This window comes from Ascidia mentula, chromosome 4 (genome assembly GCF_947561715.1).
Source record: "Ascidia mentula chromosome 4, kaAscMent1.1, whole genome shotgun sequence".
In the NCBI taxonomy this organism is placed as follows: Eukaryota; Metazoa; Chordata; class Ascidiacea; order Phlebobranchia; family Ascidiidae; genus Ascidia; species Ascidia mentula.
Window position 1 is genome coordinate 1,463,429 of NC_138569.1, and position 19,361 is coordinate 1,482,789.

The window sequence follows — 19,361 nt, forward strand, 5'->3', positions numbered from 1 at the left end:
TAAATGACTAATTTAGGAGCATAGTACTATATAAAAACTTTAAAGAGGGTTGTCCGCATAGGCGTGTCCAGGTGTTTTAAAGGACGTGAGATAAAAAAAAATATATATTATATCAAACACTTGCATCTTAAACCATGGCACCTTAGTTATAAGTTCTGTCAGCCACTGACATATAAGCACACAAAAACCCCAGTTTTCTGCATAACGTAGTAAAAACATGCACGTCTCCTGGATATATTTTTCAGATATATGTGTTTCCTACTCTGTCCTATATTTTTTTGTGGTGCATGTATTGCTGATTGACAAATCAGACTTATTTTGTAGCTATTATGTATAATGTATTTAGCATGATTAAACATGATACAATCACAAATTTGGACACCATAAGATCTTTAAAAGATATGTTATGTGTGTTTTCAGAAATTGTAAATTTCCAGTGGGTATAAATCCTGATAACCAATTGCTGATTTTATATTTAAAACTTTGTCATGTTGGAAAAAAATGGATTTTGTTACACACAAATGTATTGGGTACTTGTTCTACTTCTGCCGATGCAGCACATTACCTGTGGTAAGTTTTTTTGAATCACAGTTCCATATCATTGTAGTTATAATAGGTTGACTTGGGTTGGTTATTTTTTATTTATCACAGTTTTTTTCCTTATTTTAGGCGTAAACTAGATTAGTTTAAAGGATGCATATTAGTACTTCTATGAATATAAGTTTTAAACCAGTGATGCATAGGAGTCAATTTTACCGTTGAATGAGCACATATGCATGTGCTGTTGTCATGGTGAATTTTAGGGTGTTTGGGGGGCAGTTTTCGTAGGTTTTTGGCAATTTCAATCAGGTAGTTACTTGCTGGTGGGTGTGAAAATGGAGATCATAATTCAGGCTGTATTTGTGAAGAAAAGATGAATCGTTTATCTGCCCACTTATTTGCGTTTTTGTTCCACTTATTTGCGTTTAAGTTCCAACTCTTTTCTACAATAGTTGATAAAATGTTGCTTAAGAGGCCTCATATACCTCTATAATCAGGCATAGGATTGTTTTGGCCAATCAAGCAAAACATTGTGCACAGGTATTTTTGCAAATAACTTGAAAAAGAGGATTTTTTTGATTTAATACCCTTATAGGTCCTCAAATAATTTCAGTGTTTTTGTTGGTCTTATACAATGGTTATTTAATGCCCTGTTTAAAGGGATATGTGGGAAAACAGGTCATAAATCATCTTTTATGTAAAAGTAAAGTTTTGTCAGGTTAATTACCTTTTTGTTTAATTTATAGTAATTGCATAGTATTTTTTTGCAATTTAAGTCCACATTACCTGCATTTTACTGTAAGTCAACACTATTAAATATTAATTTTCTTTTTTTGAAGATTTTTTTTTAATTGCATTGGTTTGCTAACATTTTTCTACTTGATAGGACAGCAGACAAACATTACAATTTTGCCTCAACCCAATCAAGCAGTTGGAGCTAACGTGAATGTCACTGCATACACTTCTATCACAGGAGCAGTTTTGTATTTCAACTTACGCAGTACTACCAATGTAAGCATCTAAATTTTGCTGTATATTAGGGCAGTGGGGTTGGGGCTTTGAACAAACTTATTAGGGAGGACTAAACTGTATTTGCTTAACAAGTGTATTTTGTTCAACACTAGTGGAGTACTTTTTCTATTTTTCTTTTATGCTTTAGATTATTGGTGGATATTCACAGAATCCAGGGAAATGTTATGACAACAATTTGAAGAACATTTCCAGAACGTATGTTTTGGTATATATTTGTTTTGATAGACTATCTACCATAATTGATAAAGCTAAATCATTGCAAAACATTTTTTGTTCTTGTCTACTGGATATAAGCTTAGATTGTGATCTACTATAGGCAGTAAACTTTGCTTTGACATTTGTGGTCACTTATACAGTGTTATGGAATAGAAAGTGTAACTTATTGTAATATTGCAATATTTGTAATAAAATAAAACAGGTGATGTTCCTATTTGTAAACTTAATTGCTTGTTGTAAAATTCTTTACATACACTTGCAGTTGTACTGTTGTGTCACCTGGGAAACTAGAATTTTCTTTTCCCAATGTACAATTGGATTATCATCTTCTTCAATGGACAGCTGCTGGGAATACCTTCACTTCAAACTTTAGTATCAAGAGTAAGTTTCAACAAAATTTTGTAAAACAATGTGCAAAAACTGCAAAAAGTAAATGCAGTCATCATTACAAAGAGGTTATATGGGTTCAAAAATGTTTTTTTTCAAATATTCCCAACAATCAGCAAGTAATGTTTTGCAAACTTGCATTCACACTCAAAAAGCAAAAATAAAAAATTTAACATGCTGCCGTATGGAGCTTTATCGCTGTGAACACTAAATGCTGACTTTCACATTTGATTTAAAGCAGGTCCTGTCATTGAAAATTATTCTATGTTGCTTTGCATATTTTTATGCTTTTTATCTCAAATTATATTGTACATAGATGTCTGACACTTTTTTAAGTAGGGTTTGAACTTCCTGCATTACAAAACACTTATTTCTGCTGTATTTGTCACATAAAATTATGTTTGCATAATTCTTTTAAATTATCAGTAATTAAAACATGTGTCTTTGCATTGGTATATGTAACATTAGAGGCATTATAAATTAATTTCAGAAGATTTTTTAAATGTTTAACTTTTTTGTGAAAAAAACTTTAAATTAAATACTTGGTGCGACCTTTAAAAATTTTGAACTGTCAAAATGTTTTTCTGCACAACTTGATAAAAAAATATGTGTTAATTTAAACAAAATTAAAGGTTTAACATTTGCCATATTGTTGCTCAGAAGTGACTGAACATAAGTTATTTTGACAACAAAAGTTGCCCTAAATGATGTTAGTAAAGGTGTTTTTTTTATATTTGCTGCAAATAATGTGAAAAATACATAGCCTATGATCTTGAAAATAAATGCCAGAGCTATAAAATTTTCAGTGCATAGGACTGAACAGGCCATTTTTTAGGTCAGAAAGTGCAACAAATTAGAACCAACATAAAAATTGGTGTCATACAATTGTTTTCATTGAACCCTAGTTTGAAACTGATGTAGTTTTATTTGCATGTTAACAGAATGCCCCAGTAATACCACAGGATTTGGACCAGCTATTGATGCGGCCAGCTACCACTACAAAGATAATGGTAAATTTCGTTGTAATGCTAATGAGGAGTTGTTTTACACCAACTCAACTCCTGCGAGCACAAACGACACAGTCTGTCAAAATAATGCAGTTTGGAGTGGATCCCAGGGTTTAGAATGCTGGGCAGGTGACTGGATTAAGTTTGTTGAACAAACTAACCTTTTTTCAAACTGTTTGTAAACAATGTGTTGTTTCAAAGTTTTCAAAAATACCCCCAAAAATATTAATAGAAAACCTTAAATTTTGTTTGACTTATGCAATACTTAGACAAGCAATCTAAACAAGTTTATACTAAACTTTTGGTAAAAACAGCAGTATCGGACAACCTTAGTTCATCATCTGTTTCGAAACATTTCTTTGCATCTGTATGCTGGCAGTTGTAATTCTTTTATTTATCGATGAAGCAGTTAGATATGAGTCAAATAGTAAAAATACACATTGAAAAACAATCTAAATAATCAAAAACAATTTTCTGTTCAAAGTAGTTTAAACAAAGTACACCATACTACATTTTTTAATGACTTAAGCTTTTTGTGCTTCAACTGTTTTTTTTTAACCCTGATCAAAACTTACATTTTGTTGTGCCTTGTAATGTAGCAGGGGTATGCAACCTTTAGCATAGCTAGGTCAATTACAACCAAGCCCAATACACCGTGGGCCACTTTTACACGAACTTGGTGACAAAACAGATTTACATCACTGTACCTTTTGAAATCAGTGTGTACTTGTTCACACAGACAAATTTGGCAAGCATATTTCACTGTATTAGGAAAATATGTTAAAGAATTTATTTTATAAACTGTGTGGATTTATGTTGATGTAAATCTGGTTTGGTGGCAAAATTTTTACTACATACCCTATTAATATGCCACCTTACAAGAAAAAAATTAATAAGCTTGTGATCCGATAAATGAAATCATGTGACAGTAGACTCAAAATTAACACCATCTTCCGTTACAATTTGTTTCTTGCCTTTTTGTAGAACCAACTGCAGTGCTTAATGGAAGTTTTACTGGAAGAGATAGGAGTTTTGTGAAGATCACATGTGTTTCAAGCAAAACAATCCAACCCCCTGTCACTGGCTATAACGTGGATGTTAACAATCAAAGAACACAACATGGCGTTGTATGTAGCATATGTCGACTGTATTTGTTAATGGACAAGCTTATATTATTAGGCAAATAAGTTTATTTATAAAAATATTTGCAAATTTAGTATAAAGTAATACTAATGACATCGATATATATTGTATTGACTGATTGAAACTGTTTTCCTTGGCTTTGTAGAGGTTTCTTTTTTTTGGCAATTTTGAGATATGAATATAAGCAATGCAGTTTTGTTCAGACCAGCTGTGTTTTCAAGGCGATAAACTGGATGTTAACAATCAAATAACACCACCACTTGTGTGTGGATGCATATGTTCACTGTATTTATTTTCTGCTCGTGTGAATTGTTGCTGCCAAATTGTGAAGTTAAACAGTAACACTTTTATTAACGAAGTTATTGATATATTTAAATAAAATGGTAGAAGTTATATAGCTTGGAAATTTGTGCAAAAACTATTTTTAGAATGAAGTGTACATGCTTAATCTTACCCGTGCGCTAAACGGAGCTACAGTTCGATGTCAAGTTGTTTCAAAGTACACTCAAGTAAGAACAAACAAAGGATGGTCACAACCACAAACACTGGATGTGACTTGTAAGTAAAGTTATAAGATTGTATCTGATAAGTTTTGTGTTTTTTAAGCCAGTATGTATCGCTAAAATCCCCATGACATGACACTTGTCAAAACTTCCAAGCAAACTAAAATTAACACTTCTAAATTAGTTCAAGTAGTTTGTTTTTGTGATTTATTTAACCAGTAAGAATCTCAAATGAAATAACAATTAGTGGTGCATAAGGCAAGTATATTCCAATTAGTTGTGTCCATAAGATTGTATTATCCATTATGTGCATTTGCATTTACAAGAATAGGTGCAATGAATGTGCTTGTTGTGTATGAATATATTAATGGTTCACAGTTCTGTAGTAATCTGTTGCAAGCTTGTAACACTAATATGTAAGGTAATACGTTGTTTAATAGTTTAACAAAATAACACATGCTGGTTAAATGCAATATAACTCAATTCTGGATATTTCAGAGGTTGGATAAAAATTAGCATGTAATCCTGCAAAACGAACTAGCATAGTTTTTTGTGCATGGTTGATTCCAACCCTTCATAACATACAGATACAAGTAAATGACATAAATGCTGAAATAAATCAGACTGTTAAGCTAAACCAAAACAATTTCCTGTACTTGATATACAATGTTGGTGTCAGAATTATATAAATACACATTTTCATGGATAAAAAGGAAAAATGTATTAGTTACAATAAATTGTACACTTTGAACTGTGTAAGAGGAAGTGATTTGGATGCATGTTGATGCACTTCTTTGGATGGTCTTGGTTTTGATAAAGCAACTGTGTATATTAATGTACAATATAAGTTGATGTGAATGTGGGGCATGTAAAGTTACACTTATTCTTTTATAACCCCTTTGGTTATTTCAAGTGCTGATTCTCTCTCTCTGCAAATGTACCTGCACGGTATAGACATGTTTTTTTCACCTAATTGTTTGTTAGATTTAACCTTTAATTGGACACATTTGGATATCTACTAACTATGCATAAGTTCAGCTCAGATGATGTGAAGTTTGCCTTAAACTACAAACAAAAGGATTTTGTGATGACAACTATTTTAAATTAAGATTAAAAAAAATTTTGAAACTTTTGTTCTAGATGCACCATATATTTACAATCCACTGTAAATGGCATGATTTAAACGAGAATGACCAACAAATTGTTTTACAAAATGTCGGTTTAAATTTGTCTTCTAATGTTGATCCAAATCCAGTATCCACATGTTGTTAAAAAATATTAAATAATGTAATGTGGTGTCAAATAATATTACTACTAATTCACCAATGCTGGCTGTGAAACAACCAATGGCACCGAAGAAAAAGGCTGTTTCAAACATTTCAAACATTGTTTCAGTTCTAACCACAAGGGCATTGGTGGTTTTCTATGCATTTTAGCAATTTTACCATGTTTTAGTAAACAGGCGTGCCACAAATACAAGCAAATATACAAGCAGACACTGTTTAACACAAAACCAAAATCAAATAATGCTGCCAAACATATATGCAGTGTGGGTTATATCTTAATTAAGGTATATGAACACAACATTTTAGTAGATGAAAGATGTTGTTTGTGATGTGACACAAATAATTTCTATGTTGAAAATTTTTTCTCAGAATGGCACTGGGTCATATGTTTGTCAGTCCTCAGATTAATTTGGAACGTTTTAGTCCACGGTTTATGTTGATGTCTAGTGTAAGTTGGCACAGGTAGTGGCATGGATTTTATATTTGCATTTAAAGGTATAGTCGCAGCCCCATGTAGTAAAAAATAGTCGGAAAAGTCTAAAAAATTACAATGAAGTGTAAAAGTAAAGTTTTCAGTCCATTGAATCAGGGGTTCTTAAACCGGGGTCTGCAAGGACTACACAGAGGTCCGTAACTACACCTAAAAAAACAGGTTGAATGGTTCTTATACTATCCTTGTATCTTTCAATTTTAAAATTGTTTACAAATTTTTTTGTTACTTTTGAAAACATCTATGGTACAAGAATTCACACTTATCATTACTGTTGCCTGTAGTATTTTCAACGCTGATTATGTTGCAAAATGATGTGAAGTAAGAAGGGGGTCCAAGAAAAAAACATATTCACAAAATGGGGTCAGCCAAAAAGTTTGGGAAACCCTACATTAAATTAGACATTGAAGTAAGGCCCAGCTCTTGTAAAACATTTCCGGTGATTTTCATAATTTTGTGTAAGATGATATTGGAAAGGTTCACTGCACTTACATCATAGCAAATTAATTAGGAATTGTCAACATCAGTTCCATCAATAAGTGCTCAGTGTCAAATTACTTTTCTTTTCTGCATTTAAACAGTATGGTAAAACAGTAATGTTGAACATTGGGATACTTCATCCATGTTTTCCTTCAAATGCCAGTTTCCAATACAGTGACAAATAAGCGAGCTCTTGTTAAATCATTACTTTAATTTTATGAGCAAATTGTGTAAAATGTTGCTCCAGGATGAATGTTTATTTGCAGGGGATGATTATGTCAAAACTTTTGTATTTTGTTTGTAAATGTTTATAATTAAAAACTAAAAGTAATGTCAGTTGCATGATGATTCACATTGAATTTCCAACATCACTGTACATGGTGTGTTTAAACCAACTCAAAACCAGTTCATTATTTTGCAATATTCTACTAATAAATTGCACTTAAATTGCATTTTAGGGTCAAATTCTTAATCCACATGTGTTTTGTGTTATAATAACTTAAATGAAAGCAACAGTTTATGTAGCCTAGATATTCAATCAACAAATGCTGCTTGTCAAATGGCGTACTAGGATGGTTCATTTCACAGGTCTCTTTTTAGATTAGGTGTATTCAACATATTGTAGGTGTAATTGGTTTTAAAAACTGTTCATTGGGTCATGTTGAATACTATGAATGATTATTTTTAAGTCATATTTCAACTAAATTTTTTTTCATCTAGACCACATTCGATGATTTTGGATTCCAATCAAAAAAATAATAAATATTTAAGGCTAATTTCATTGCATTGTAAACTAATGCTATGCATTAGGAATTCCACTATCTTTTGCAGAGTTATAGTCAATCTATAAAGGAAAATTTTGTTAACGTCTGAAAAGTGACATTCCTAATGAGTTGATAAACAAGAGCTGTGTGTTAGTTTTAGTGTGTTAGTTAAAAACAATTTTTTGTTTGATTTCTTCATAATTGAAATGTCGGTGTAAGTGGATATATGGGATAGGTTTTGTCATAAAAAAAAATAATTCAGTTGAAGTTCACTATATTTAAAATGAAGTTATGTGCTTTTGAATATGAAGATGGTTACGAGATATTTTACTGAATTTTTTATCTTTGACCTATTATGTTTGTTACATTTAGATCCACCCACAGTTCACTACATCACTGCACAGGGCTCATTTCAACACATTGAGAATCAGTATATTATTCTGCAAAACACCAGTATAAGCTTAATTTGCTCTGTGGATTCAAATCCCCGACCTATATGTGTTTGGTCATATGATAACTTGAATGAAAGAAACAATTCATGCAACATAAGCAGAAAATTTATTAACTCAACAAATGCAACTTGTGAAGCCACTAATGGCATTGATAAATCTGCAAACAAAACTATTTCGATTGTGTCAGTTCCAACAATGAGTAAGTAAGTTTTTAAGCTTTTTAATATTGGACTTTTTCTTGTTAAAAGTTTTCTTCTAGGACAACCAAAGATAACAGTTAATGGTGAAACAGTTGATAACAACACAACAAAGCTTCTCAATGAAAGCAATGCTGTTAAATTTTAATGTACTGTTGACTACCAAAGTTATCTTGGTACGATCTTTAAATGGACAAAAGATGGGATTGATGTTGAGATAGATGTTAATAATGATAGCATTTTGCCAAAAAATGTTACACCAAATGACACTGGTACATATTTATGCAAGTCTTCTGATGTGTTTGGGAGTTTCCAAACAACGATTAACATTGATGTTCAGTGTAAGTTTGCACCATAGAAAGCATGTGGTGATAATTTGAAATAGTTTGTCTATTTAACTCTGCATGTTTTCGTATTTTTTTCTTAAAACCATAGTGTTGTGTGACATGTTGGGTAAATAATTTGTTTTGGAAACTATTGCAAAATGTAGCATTCAGTAGAAATCTTAACTAACCCAAATTGTTCTGTATAAGATTAGCTACACCTTTGTTTGTATTAATGGATTACCTTAACTGTGCTAGTGTATGGTATCTGGTGAATGAATTAATTATCATTAAATAATTTGTTTTGTGTTATATGTCTTGCTTAACCTGTTAATAACTGGGTGTTTTGAGAAGGTTTCTATTGGTTGCGTTAGTTCTATTCCAATCACAAGTTCATATTTTAGCATCCTACTTCTGTATTCCAAGCATAACTGTAGACATTTCATAGTGGAACGGGTCTTTTGCAAAAATTACTGCAACTGTTTCTTTATCTTTTTTTCCTCATTAAACAATTTGTGCTATATGTGCATTAAAGCCAATGAATGATTGACCACTTTGCACAACGCTAATGATTACAATTAGACATTTTATAAATCATGTGTCAATTTAAATTTGGTTTACACTATTTGAAATGATAATTGTATAGTTTTTGTAATTGTGCTAATGTTGGCTTTGCAAGTTAATATATTTTCATAGACCAACCATACACTGTCGGCAATGTGAACTGCCAACCAAGCCAACCATGTGATATTACTGTGTATTCAAATCCTCCACCTAATGCATCTGTTTTAATGTCACCAGGTTTGTAATGCTTGAATACTTGCCATATCTTAACATTTGATTTATAAATATATATTTTTAGGAGGTGGAAATGAAACACTTGCATGGTTGATAAGTACTCCACCGGTTTACACATATCAAATTAAGGTATATTATGTTGTTAAACAGTAGGGAATCATTTATTTGTTCTTGTAAGTTGCATTAAAGGTAGTATAACATTAAACAAACGATTACCTTTAATCCAACAATGGTTGGTTTACTTTAGTTGAGGCCAGTTACTGATACTTTTTAATACAAAATGTGCCCGTAAGTTTGACTTAAATAATAGATGCAGGAAAATGTGATAATTTAACATATATCCCAAAATAAATTTAAAATAATATAGTTTCATTGCTGTATGTTGAAAGTAATGTAACAAACTATGCACAGTGAGTTCTTTGTAATCCTAGTTTGGTTATTTTACTGTAGAAGCCTGCAGGAACCTACACTTTGCATGTTACAAATTCAATTGGAACAAGCTCGATTACAATAACAGTATCTGCAATCACTACCAGCCAACTGGGAATGATTATTGGAATATCTGTTGCAGCTGCTGTTGTTGCGATTCTTGCAATAATACTTGCCGTATTTTGTTTCAAAAGATCAACAGGTAAGTGTGAAATTGTAACATGTTTTAGAATGTTGGGTTATTAAACCCAAAGGTTTGTTTCATATTAATGTTGTTATCTTGCAGGTAACAAAATGAAAGGAACACCTACAAAGGGTTCACTGGGAGCACCTGCTTATTTAGACACACATGTGTATGAAAACACACCTCCACAACCTAATACACCCACATATGAAAACACACCTGAGTATCAGAATGTGGCAACTTATCAAACCACAACTGCAAACCAAAGTGCATCAGCATATGAAACATTTGGTTCCAGTTAAAAGCACTTTAACTACTTATTTTAGAAAGAATGCGATTGTACTGACCACTACTATGTATTTGAAACATGTATTTGGTTTAAGTTGATTTAAACTTAAGGTTAGTCAACATTGTGATAAAAATTATTACAGTGCACTGTTGTTGTAAAAGTATTTTGTATTACATTCATCTATGATTTCGAGACAGAATGCGAATGTATTTTATTTGGTTTAAATTTATTTAAACTTAAGGTTGGCCAACATTATGATAACTTTCCTGGTAAAACCGCTGGTACATGTTATTACAGTGCGGTGTTCTTCTGTAACTTTAAGTTTCTTATTGGTTTTGAAGCCGATTCGACAACGTAAAGTCGCCCAGTGCAAATACCTGATTAGTTCAAGCAATCAAGTACACCTCCATTTACTCCCTTGTATTGCTGGGTAATGTTTTATTCTGACTTAATCCTTTTGTTTGCCAGGGTATTGAGTATTACAGGAAAGTTGATTTTAAATGACTTTGTGTTCAACTTCCCGGTGTAAATTTACAATGCTGTAAGAACTGTGACCACTGTTTGTTCTCTATTCGTGTTTCATAACGTTTTCACTTAATGTCCATCACTGTGTGTTTCTAATATTTTATAAATGAATGTGATCTTCGTTGCGTTGAGTTTCTATTGCAAGGATTTTTCTACCGCCAACCTATAGTAAGCAATAGGAGAATAGGCGGTAATTAAGTGATTCATTACAAAGAGCCAATTAAACCTTTTTTGGACGATTTGAACTTTGTATGTACAAAAGTTCTGCCGTTTACACCCTATAAATTGGTTGATTTGACGGCTTTGGCTTTAATTCCGTGAAATTGTGCATCACTTACTTTTGTGATCAAACTAAGGTGATCAATATATTGTAGGGGTTTTTACGTGAAACAACATGTTCGGTGACGAATACGCGGAAGGCGGTTTACAGGCAAGACTCCTTTCCTTTACAGAACTTCCGTGTTGGCAGGAAAGCTAATATGCGAAATGTGTGTTTTGCTCTCTTCTCTATCTACCACCTTCTTTACTCACGAATAACCGATGTAATAAGTTTAACGAGAACACTTAACAAGACCTAAGGAAGTTGCACAAACATAGTTTTTTGAATGTTTTGTGATGAAATTCATCCGACCGCATTATGAAATAAATGGCCTTACTTTTGGGACAAGACACAATATAGAGTGAAAATACTTTCTGTTTGTAAGAAAACGAGGCGTGTCTTCAACCATAAATATCTTAGTTGTCGTTTTATAAATTCCTACATGTGATTTAAGGACAGTGACCACTAAGCTAAGTTTGAATCATTGTTATAACGCAGCTTTTCATTGCGTCGCACTGATGTAACTAATACTTTGTCACCGTATAGTTCGATAGGTTACTGTGCGCTGGTGAACCCAAGATATGTCTCGATGTTAAAGCCAACCAGGAAGTAATTATATAAAGTTACAAGGAGTGCATGGGTGCCACGGCTTTATCTTATTGCACAATAAGTTCAGAAATATGGAGCACATACATTTTCACCGAAGTTTGTTGATAAATGATTATTTCCGAAAAACAAGCCACACCTAAACAGATAATGCAAATTTCATCATTCAAGTTAGTGATCCTGAGAAAAAGTACTTTTAATCAGTTGCTTGACATCATAATGTCACATATACTGCATACTTACAGAAAAAGGTCGTACATAACCTTTAGTGTTATTTGCAATGGTGTAAGGGATGAGGTGTTGTGTGCAATGGTAGTGCAAACAAACCCTCGTAATATCGTGTTTGCGTACTAGGGTGGATATGTGTGTTCAAACAATCGTCAACTTTCACTTTCTTTGTTAGGACTATTAGACTTTAGGGTTATCATATTTGTCACCGCACAATTGCGACAGAGTTATATCAGTCACGTAGACAAATTTCTAGTCCCAAATCTTAAGCATCTGAACACTTTTTTTCCCATTAGAACCGTTTTTTCCCCCAGAATTAAACCAGGAGATTACATTTGTGACTTGCTTCTTGCCATTTTGAATCAGACGAAAAAAAAAACCCAAAAAATAAAATCTTGTCATCATATGCAAACCTTACGTTTATTGATCGTTTTGTTTCTCAGAGCAAAAAACTCTAAACCCAAAAATAGCCTGCTTGGAAGCTGGTCATGAACGGTCTCCAGAACTAAATACAATCTTTATCGCCCTCTTGCGGAGAACAAGATATCTGGCCCGTGTAAAATACACGCACCCCTAAATATATTTGAAACCACTGGTTTCTCAATTGTATAGAGCGTAAATTCCTATTCGTGGCTGTTGGCAGGATTTATATATGTTTTACAGTATATTTTGGCACTGAGTGAAGTGGTGTAGGATATTCGAATTGGAAACACGGCTTTTCAATAAAACAAAATCACATCAGAGACCTGTGCGGTGAAAAAATGCAATCATATTTGAGTGTTGTTGTTTTCAACAAATTGTTGTTTCCCTTCTCAAAAAAAACTAGACTTAAACAACAAAATAAATTTACTTTAGGTACTTTCCCAATTACATTCTGGCGATAGATGGCGCTAAAATTATACATAAAAGCCTTAAATGGGATTCGTTACCTGGCCAGGAAAAACTGTGTTCGGTTGTGGAAAACAATCCGGAGGTTTATTGATCACCAAAACTTTCAGCTCACATGTCAGGCCATGAAGTTAAACAGCGAAGCAATCTTTTGAATGAAGGTTGTTATCGGTCAAAATGTACTGTCTTTTTCCTCATGTGTTATTGTCTTTTTCCAAATATAATGTCAATAAGGTGAGCACATAGTGAGTTTCTTATTGCCTTGCCCGACTTTAAATATTACGTGTATGCGCGTGTATGTATATGATGTGTTGAAAGATGTGCAATCACTGATCACTGAAGTTATTCATAATTAAGAGTTTCCTTTGCAATTTAGACCATGCTCAATTCTTTTTTGCATGTAATTGGACGTTGTTATGGTGATACATCTACACGCATGATTGGTTAATTTAGATGTGCATAGAAATTAAGGCAGAATGTAATCATTATATGCCCTGATCATATTGCAAGTTGTTAATGTTTCCTATACTAAAGCACTGTGGGATATCAGATTGCACCTTCCCACTTAACTACATCCTAGTTAATATTCGTGACAAGAATTGACGTGTTCAGGCAGTCGAGAGTGATACTTTGGTCACAAAAACTGCGAAATATTTGAAATTCACTCAAGTCCCGTATATTATTCCAGTTAAATTGTTTCTTCAACCACATTCAAAACATGACATTGTTAGACACATTTAGTAGCAAGTAGCGGAGTCTACACTTGAAAATGTGACGAGACCAACATTATTAACAGGAGCAGGCCTACCTTATAATCTAGAAACGAAATTGGAATTTTTTGAATTATCTACGTGCCTCATTTGCGGCAATGTTCAATTGCTTGCAAATATCGAAGACGGAATGAAACCGTAAACACAGAAGGACGATTTTGGTGATTATTTTTGGCTTAATTTTGGTAACATTTTTAACTTCTTCAATGCCGGACGCCGTTGCTCATAGAAACATAGGCAAGGTCAGTACTTTCCAACATGTGGAACCATCCGAACTGGTGCGGATTTGAAAATATGTTGTGCGAATGACAAGCACGGTGCCGATAAGTGCGAATGACAATTGTCCGATAAGTAGACGTTTGTTATCCTTTTTTCATTTTTGTTTCCTAAATTCAAAACATTGTCTATGAATACAATGGTAGAAGAATTGCATGTACCAGTGGTGCCCAATGAGTGTGAGCCGCATTTAAGAATTTTATTAGCGCGTGCCTCAATAATTCTGCTACGCATATAGAAGTCCAATTTTGTGTGTATGCAGCGTAGTTTCATGCAACCAAACGCTACATAAGGCTAAACCTTGAGTATTGTACGAACTGCACAAAATATATTTCAGTCTACTGGAACGTTCGACCCTTATCATGTTGTACAAACGAATTTAATAATATTCTCTGTAACATTCCGGTTCATAAAGACTAAATAAATTGACAATTTTGTGCGCATAGAAAGTTTGGAATCGTTATTCACGGCATTTGGATGTTATATAATGTAATATGTTAATATGTTTAATCAGCGCATGGGTTTTTGCTGTGACCAAACCGGGAAACCTAACTTATATAAAGGTCTGCCGTTTTGTCGCATTTATGTCGCAGACCGCACAAAATCATAATGCTGGCCGTACTTTGGCCCCTCTGACGTATACCCTATTTATTCGATACAAGATGATGCATTTTTGTTCAAAATGGTGAAGAGTATTGGGCCTATGTCTGGCTTCTCGGGTCAGATTCGGGCTTATTAAAAAGTATCACATATTTTGTCAATTTCAAAAATGTTATAAATTCCGCATTGGCCTTAAGCCAAGATGGACAAGGGGAGAAGAAAAAGATACACAAACAAAGCATGGATCTCGTCGCTGCATTGAGCGCTTACATGTTGTGATATAAGGTATGTGTCATGTTCGTCATTTGTTTGTATTCTAATTAAAAGGTCGCATGGTCGATATGTTTTCAATTTATTTTTCATTAGTTTAAGTCAGATAAAACGGAGTGTCCTATTTTGCACACGTGTCAAACACGTCCCTGCAACTTCACCTTGAAATTGAAGTTACTTCGTCTGCCTTGATTTAAATCTTGAAACGATTTCTAATTTGTTTGTGACGTCACAATGTTGTGTAAATCGTTGTTATGTTTGCACCAGCTGGTGTCGCACTGGCGCAGTAAATCTTTTAACATTGGCTTTATTGTAAAGTAGAGGGTTAGGCCGGGTCCACACTCAAGCTTTGCGCCAGCGGATTCTTTGTTTGTTTCAATGTCCCAAGCGTACGCCCGCACGCCGGCGTATAATGAAACAAACAAATAATCCGCCAGCGCAAAGCGTGAGTGTGGACCCGGACATAGTTTCTGAGGATGCCACAATGGTCTCAATTGGATCTGTGGTTTTTGCTCTAGGATCCTGGCAATATAAGAGTACATGTTGTTCGTTAGGTTTTTGCTCGTAGTACCTGCGGGCTACTTTGGCGTGTTTATTTAAGGCGTTCAACAGTCACACGACGCAATGCAGGTTACTTGTCAGACGTGGTCAATTTCCACAAAATAACATTTTGGTTTTGTGGACGTGGTACCTTACGAAGTATGCCATTGAAGTTCGTTGGCCGTCGCAACGCGTATGGAGGGCAAAACTCTTGTAAATTTTGTTACGTCATACATGATGACGTAAAATTTGTCATGGTATGTTGTAGTGTCAATTAACATTAGTGTGAAGTGTGAAGCATATAGACTTCCAAAAAGTGTTTAGGCTAGTTATAAGCTAGTTAGACTGTTATATTGTATGAACTTTGGTTTTGGATGTACATTATGTGTTTGGTGGTAATTTAAATTTAGTAAAACTTTAGGGTAATAAAGATTGGTTTTCTAATGAACTGTTTTACTATTTGACCAGAACAAACCTTATGAAGTTGTTCTCACTAAAGTCATGAATGGAGATGAATATAGATGTCAGGCTGTTACAAACTACACTGATCTCAACCCATCAGAAGGATGGTCTTCCATACAAAAAGTTAATGTTTCTTGTAGGTATTTTTGTTTGCATTCACTGTTTGAAGTATATGTTGCTGTTGTTTATTATGCAAAAATTTCTTTGATATCATTTGCAATTTGCCAAGCTTTTTTTGACTGTAATAATTGGGAATATACAGTAAAGTAGCATAAACTTGCAGAGGTGCTAATTTACAATCTATGACAACAAAGATATTTTTCTTCCACAGGCAGGTATGTCCCAAAAAAATATGTGCATATCATGATAAACAAAAACCATATAATATGGAAGCATTTGTGACATTTGGTGTGCTATGCAGAAAAACGATCATAAAAGTGGCAGTGACATTGCTATTGTAATGCTAAAGCACAACAAAGCAATCCTATTGTTTTAAAACAATTAAAATTTGTTGTTGGTGAACATATTACCAATCTACTTGATATTTGTCAGGTGCTTGCAATGAAAATAAGCAAAAATAGCATCGCCTCTTTTTGTTCAGATCCACCATCAATTTCAATCCACATCACTGCACAGGGTTTATTTCAACAAACTGAAAACCAATATATTATTTTGCAAAACACCAGTATTAGCTTAAATTGCTCTGTGGATTCAAACCCCCAATCCCAATGTGTTTGGTCATATGATAACTTGAATGAACGCAACGATTCATGCAACATAAGCAGAGTATTTAGTAATTCAACAAATGCAACTTGTGAAGCCACTAATGGCATTGGAATTTTAACCAGTACAACCATTTCAATTGTTTCAGTTCCAACATTGAGTAAGTTAGTTTTAAAGTTTGTTTTTGTATGTAGACATTTTTCCTTTAAAACATTCTTATTCAGGACAACCAAAGATAACAGTTAATGGCGAAACAGTTGACAACAATACAACAAAGCTTCTCAATGAAAGCAATGCTGTTAAATTTAAATGTACTGTTGATTACCAAAGTTATCTTGGTACAATCTTTAAATGGACAAAAGATGGGATTGATGTTGAGATAGATGTTAATAATGATAGCATTTTGTTAAAAACTGTTACACCAAATGACACTGGTACATATATATGCAAGTCTTCTGATGTGTTTGGAAGTTTCCAAACAAGGATTAACATTGATGTTCAGTGTAAGTTTGCACTATAGAAAGTTTGCGTGTGGTGATAATTTGAAATAGTTTGTCCATTCAAATCTGCATGTTTCCATATTTCTCTTAAAAACAGAATGTTTTTTGACATGTTGCGTGAATAATTTGTTTTGGAAACTATTGCAAAATGTAGCATTCAGTAGAAATCTTAACTAACCCAAATTGTTCTGTATAAGATTAACTACGCCTTTGTTTGTGTTGATGGATAACTGTGCTAGTGTATGGTATCTGGTGAATGAATTAATTATCATTAAATAATTTGTTTTGTGTTTTATGTCTTGCTTAACCTGTTAATACCTGGGTGTTTTGTGGAGGTTTCTATTGGTTGCATTAGTTCTATTCCAAACACAAGTTCATATTTTTTGGAACCTACTTCTGTATTCCAAGCATAACATTAGACATTTCATCGTGGAACAGTTTTTTTCTAAAATTACTGCAACTGTTTCTTTATCTTTTTTTCCCATAAAAAACTTTTACATTTAAACCTTTACCTTGTGTAGCAATTACTGTTCACAACACTCAGGACATAGCAACTAATAATGTATTAGGATGATTTTTCTTCTGTTTTAGTGTTTATTTTCAGTTCTATAAATCTGAAAACATGAAATGACACATGAGGATGTCACCTAACATGTATAATATTAATATTTGTGAAAATACCATTACTTGCTTTACAATCAGAAAAAGCTAGAAACTCTTTTGGTACAAGTTGCAGATTTTTCCTCAATAAATCATTTTTTACTATATGTGCATTAAAGCCAATGAATGATTGACCACTTAGCACAATGCTAATGATTACAATTAGGCAATTGATAAATCATGTGTCAATTAACATTTGTTTACACTATTTCAAATGATAATTGTATATATATATTTTGTAATTGTGCTAATGTTTTCTTTACAAGTTAATTAATTTTATAGACCAACCATACACTGTTGGCAATGTGAACTGCCAACCAAACCAACCATGTAATATTATTGTGTATTCAAATCCTCCACCTTTTGCATCTGTTTTAATGTCACCAGGTTTGTAATGCTTGAATACTTGCCATATCTTAACATTTGATTTATAAATATACTTTTTTAGGAGGTGGAAATGAAACACTTGCATGGTTGTCTAGTACTCCACCAGTTTACACATATCAAATTGAGGTAAATTATGTTGTTAAACAGTAGGGAATCATTTATTTGTTCTTGTAAGTTGCATTAAAGGTAGTATAATATTAAATGAACGTTTACCTTAAATCCCATAATGGTTGGTTTACTTTAGTTGAGGCCGGTTACCAATACTTTTTTGGTGCGAAAATGTGCCCATAAGGTTGACTTAAATAATAGATGTTGGAAAATTTGATAAAAATGCAATTTAGAATATATTCCATTAAAAGAAACCATTGATCTCTATGGGCATTAGTCAGGTGTCAAAGCAAAATATTTTGCATTTGTGGCAATATTATTTTAAATATAGTTTTATTGCTGCATGTTAAAAGTAATGTAACAAAAATTGCACAGTGAGTTCTTTGTTATCCTAGTTTGGTTATTTATCTGTAGAAGCCAGCCGGAACCTACACTTTGCATGTCACAAATGCAATTGGAACAAGCTCGATTACAATAACTGTGCCTGCAATCACTACCAGCCAACTGGGAATGATTATTGGAATATCTGTTGCCGCTGTTGTTGTTGTGATTCTTGCAATAATACTTGCAGTATTTTGTTTCAAAAGATCAATAGGTAAGTGTGAAATTGTAACATGGTTCATGATGTTAAATTATTAAACCCAAAGTTTTGTTTCATATTAATGTTGTTAACTTGCAGGTAACAAAATGAAAGGAACACCTGCAAAGGTTTCACTGGGAGCACCTGTTTATTTAGACACACATGTGTATGAAAACACACCTCCACAACCTAATACACCCACATATGAAAACACACCTGAGTATCAGAATGTGGCAACTTGTCAAAACACAACTGCAAACCAAAGTGCATCAGCATATGAAACATTTGTTTCCAGTTAAAAGCACTTTAACTATAGACTTGAGAGAGAATGTGAATGTACTGACCACTACTATGTATTTGAAGCTTGTATTTGGTTTAAGTTGTTTTGAACTTAAGGTT

General features: G+C 33.3%; 2 protein-coding genes across 2 annotated transcripts; both read left to right on the forward strand.

The window, feature by feature from the left end:
* Positions 1–299: 299 nt before the first annotated feature.
* On the forward strand, positions 300–19,261 carry LOC145899872 (uncharacterized). Its single transcript, XM_082988803.1, has 11 exons — positions 300–570; positions 1,432–1,551; positions 1,700–1,767; positions 2,051–2,169; positions 3,117–3,311; positions 4,167–4,309; positions 4,754–4,883; positions 18,170–18,274; positions 18,336–18,400; positions 18,797–18,977; positions 19,062–19,261. Exons 1-11 carry the CDS (start codon positions 502–504, stop codon positions 19,259–19,261), a joined length of 1,395 nt encoding a protein of 464 aa, XP_082844929.1. The 5' UTR covers positions 300–501.
* LOC145899696 (uncharacterized) lies at positions 15,704–16,973 on the forward strand. Its single transcript, XM_082988591.1, has 3 exons — positions 15,704–15,799; positions 16,011–16,140; positions 16,606–16,973. Exons 1-3 carry the CDS (start codon positions 15,704–15,706, stop codon positions 16,971–16,973), a joined length of 594 nt encoding a protein of 197 aa, XP_082844717.1.
* Positions 19,262–19,361: the final 100 nt, after the last annotated feature.

Bases quoted from the DNA above. Each gene is read 5' to 3' on its own strand.
- LOC145899872 (XM_082988803.1), top strand. From the start codon at position 502: ATGGATTTTGTTACACACAAATGTATTGGGTACTTGTTCTACTTCTGC. The intron at 18,275-18,335 runs GTTTGTAATGCT...ATACTTTTTTAG, and splicing joins ATCTGTTTTAATGTCACCAG to GAGGTGGAAATGAAACACTT. The intron at 18,978-19,061 runs GTAAGTGTGAAA...GTTAACTTGCAG, and splicing joins TTGTTTCAAAAGATCAATAG to GTAACAAAATGAAAGGAACA.
- LOC145899696 (XM_082988591.1), top strand. From the start codon at position 15,704: ATGCCATTGAAGTTCGTTGGCCGTCGCAACGCGTATGGAGGGCAAAAC. The intron at 15,800-16,010 runs GTATGTTGTAGT...CTATTTGACCAG, and splicing joins ATGACGTAAAATTTGTCATG to AACAAACCTTATGAAGTTGT. The intron at 16,141-16,605 runs GTAGGTATTTTT...CTTTTTGTTCAG, and splicing joins ACAAAAAGTTAATGTTTCTT to ATCCACCATCAATTTCAATC.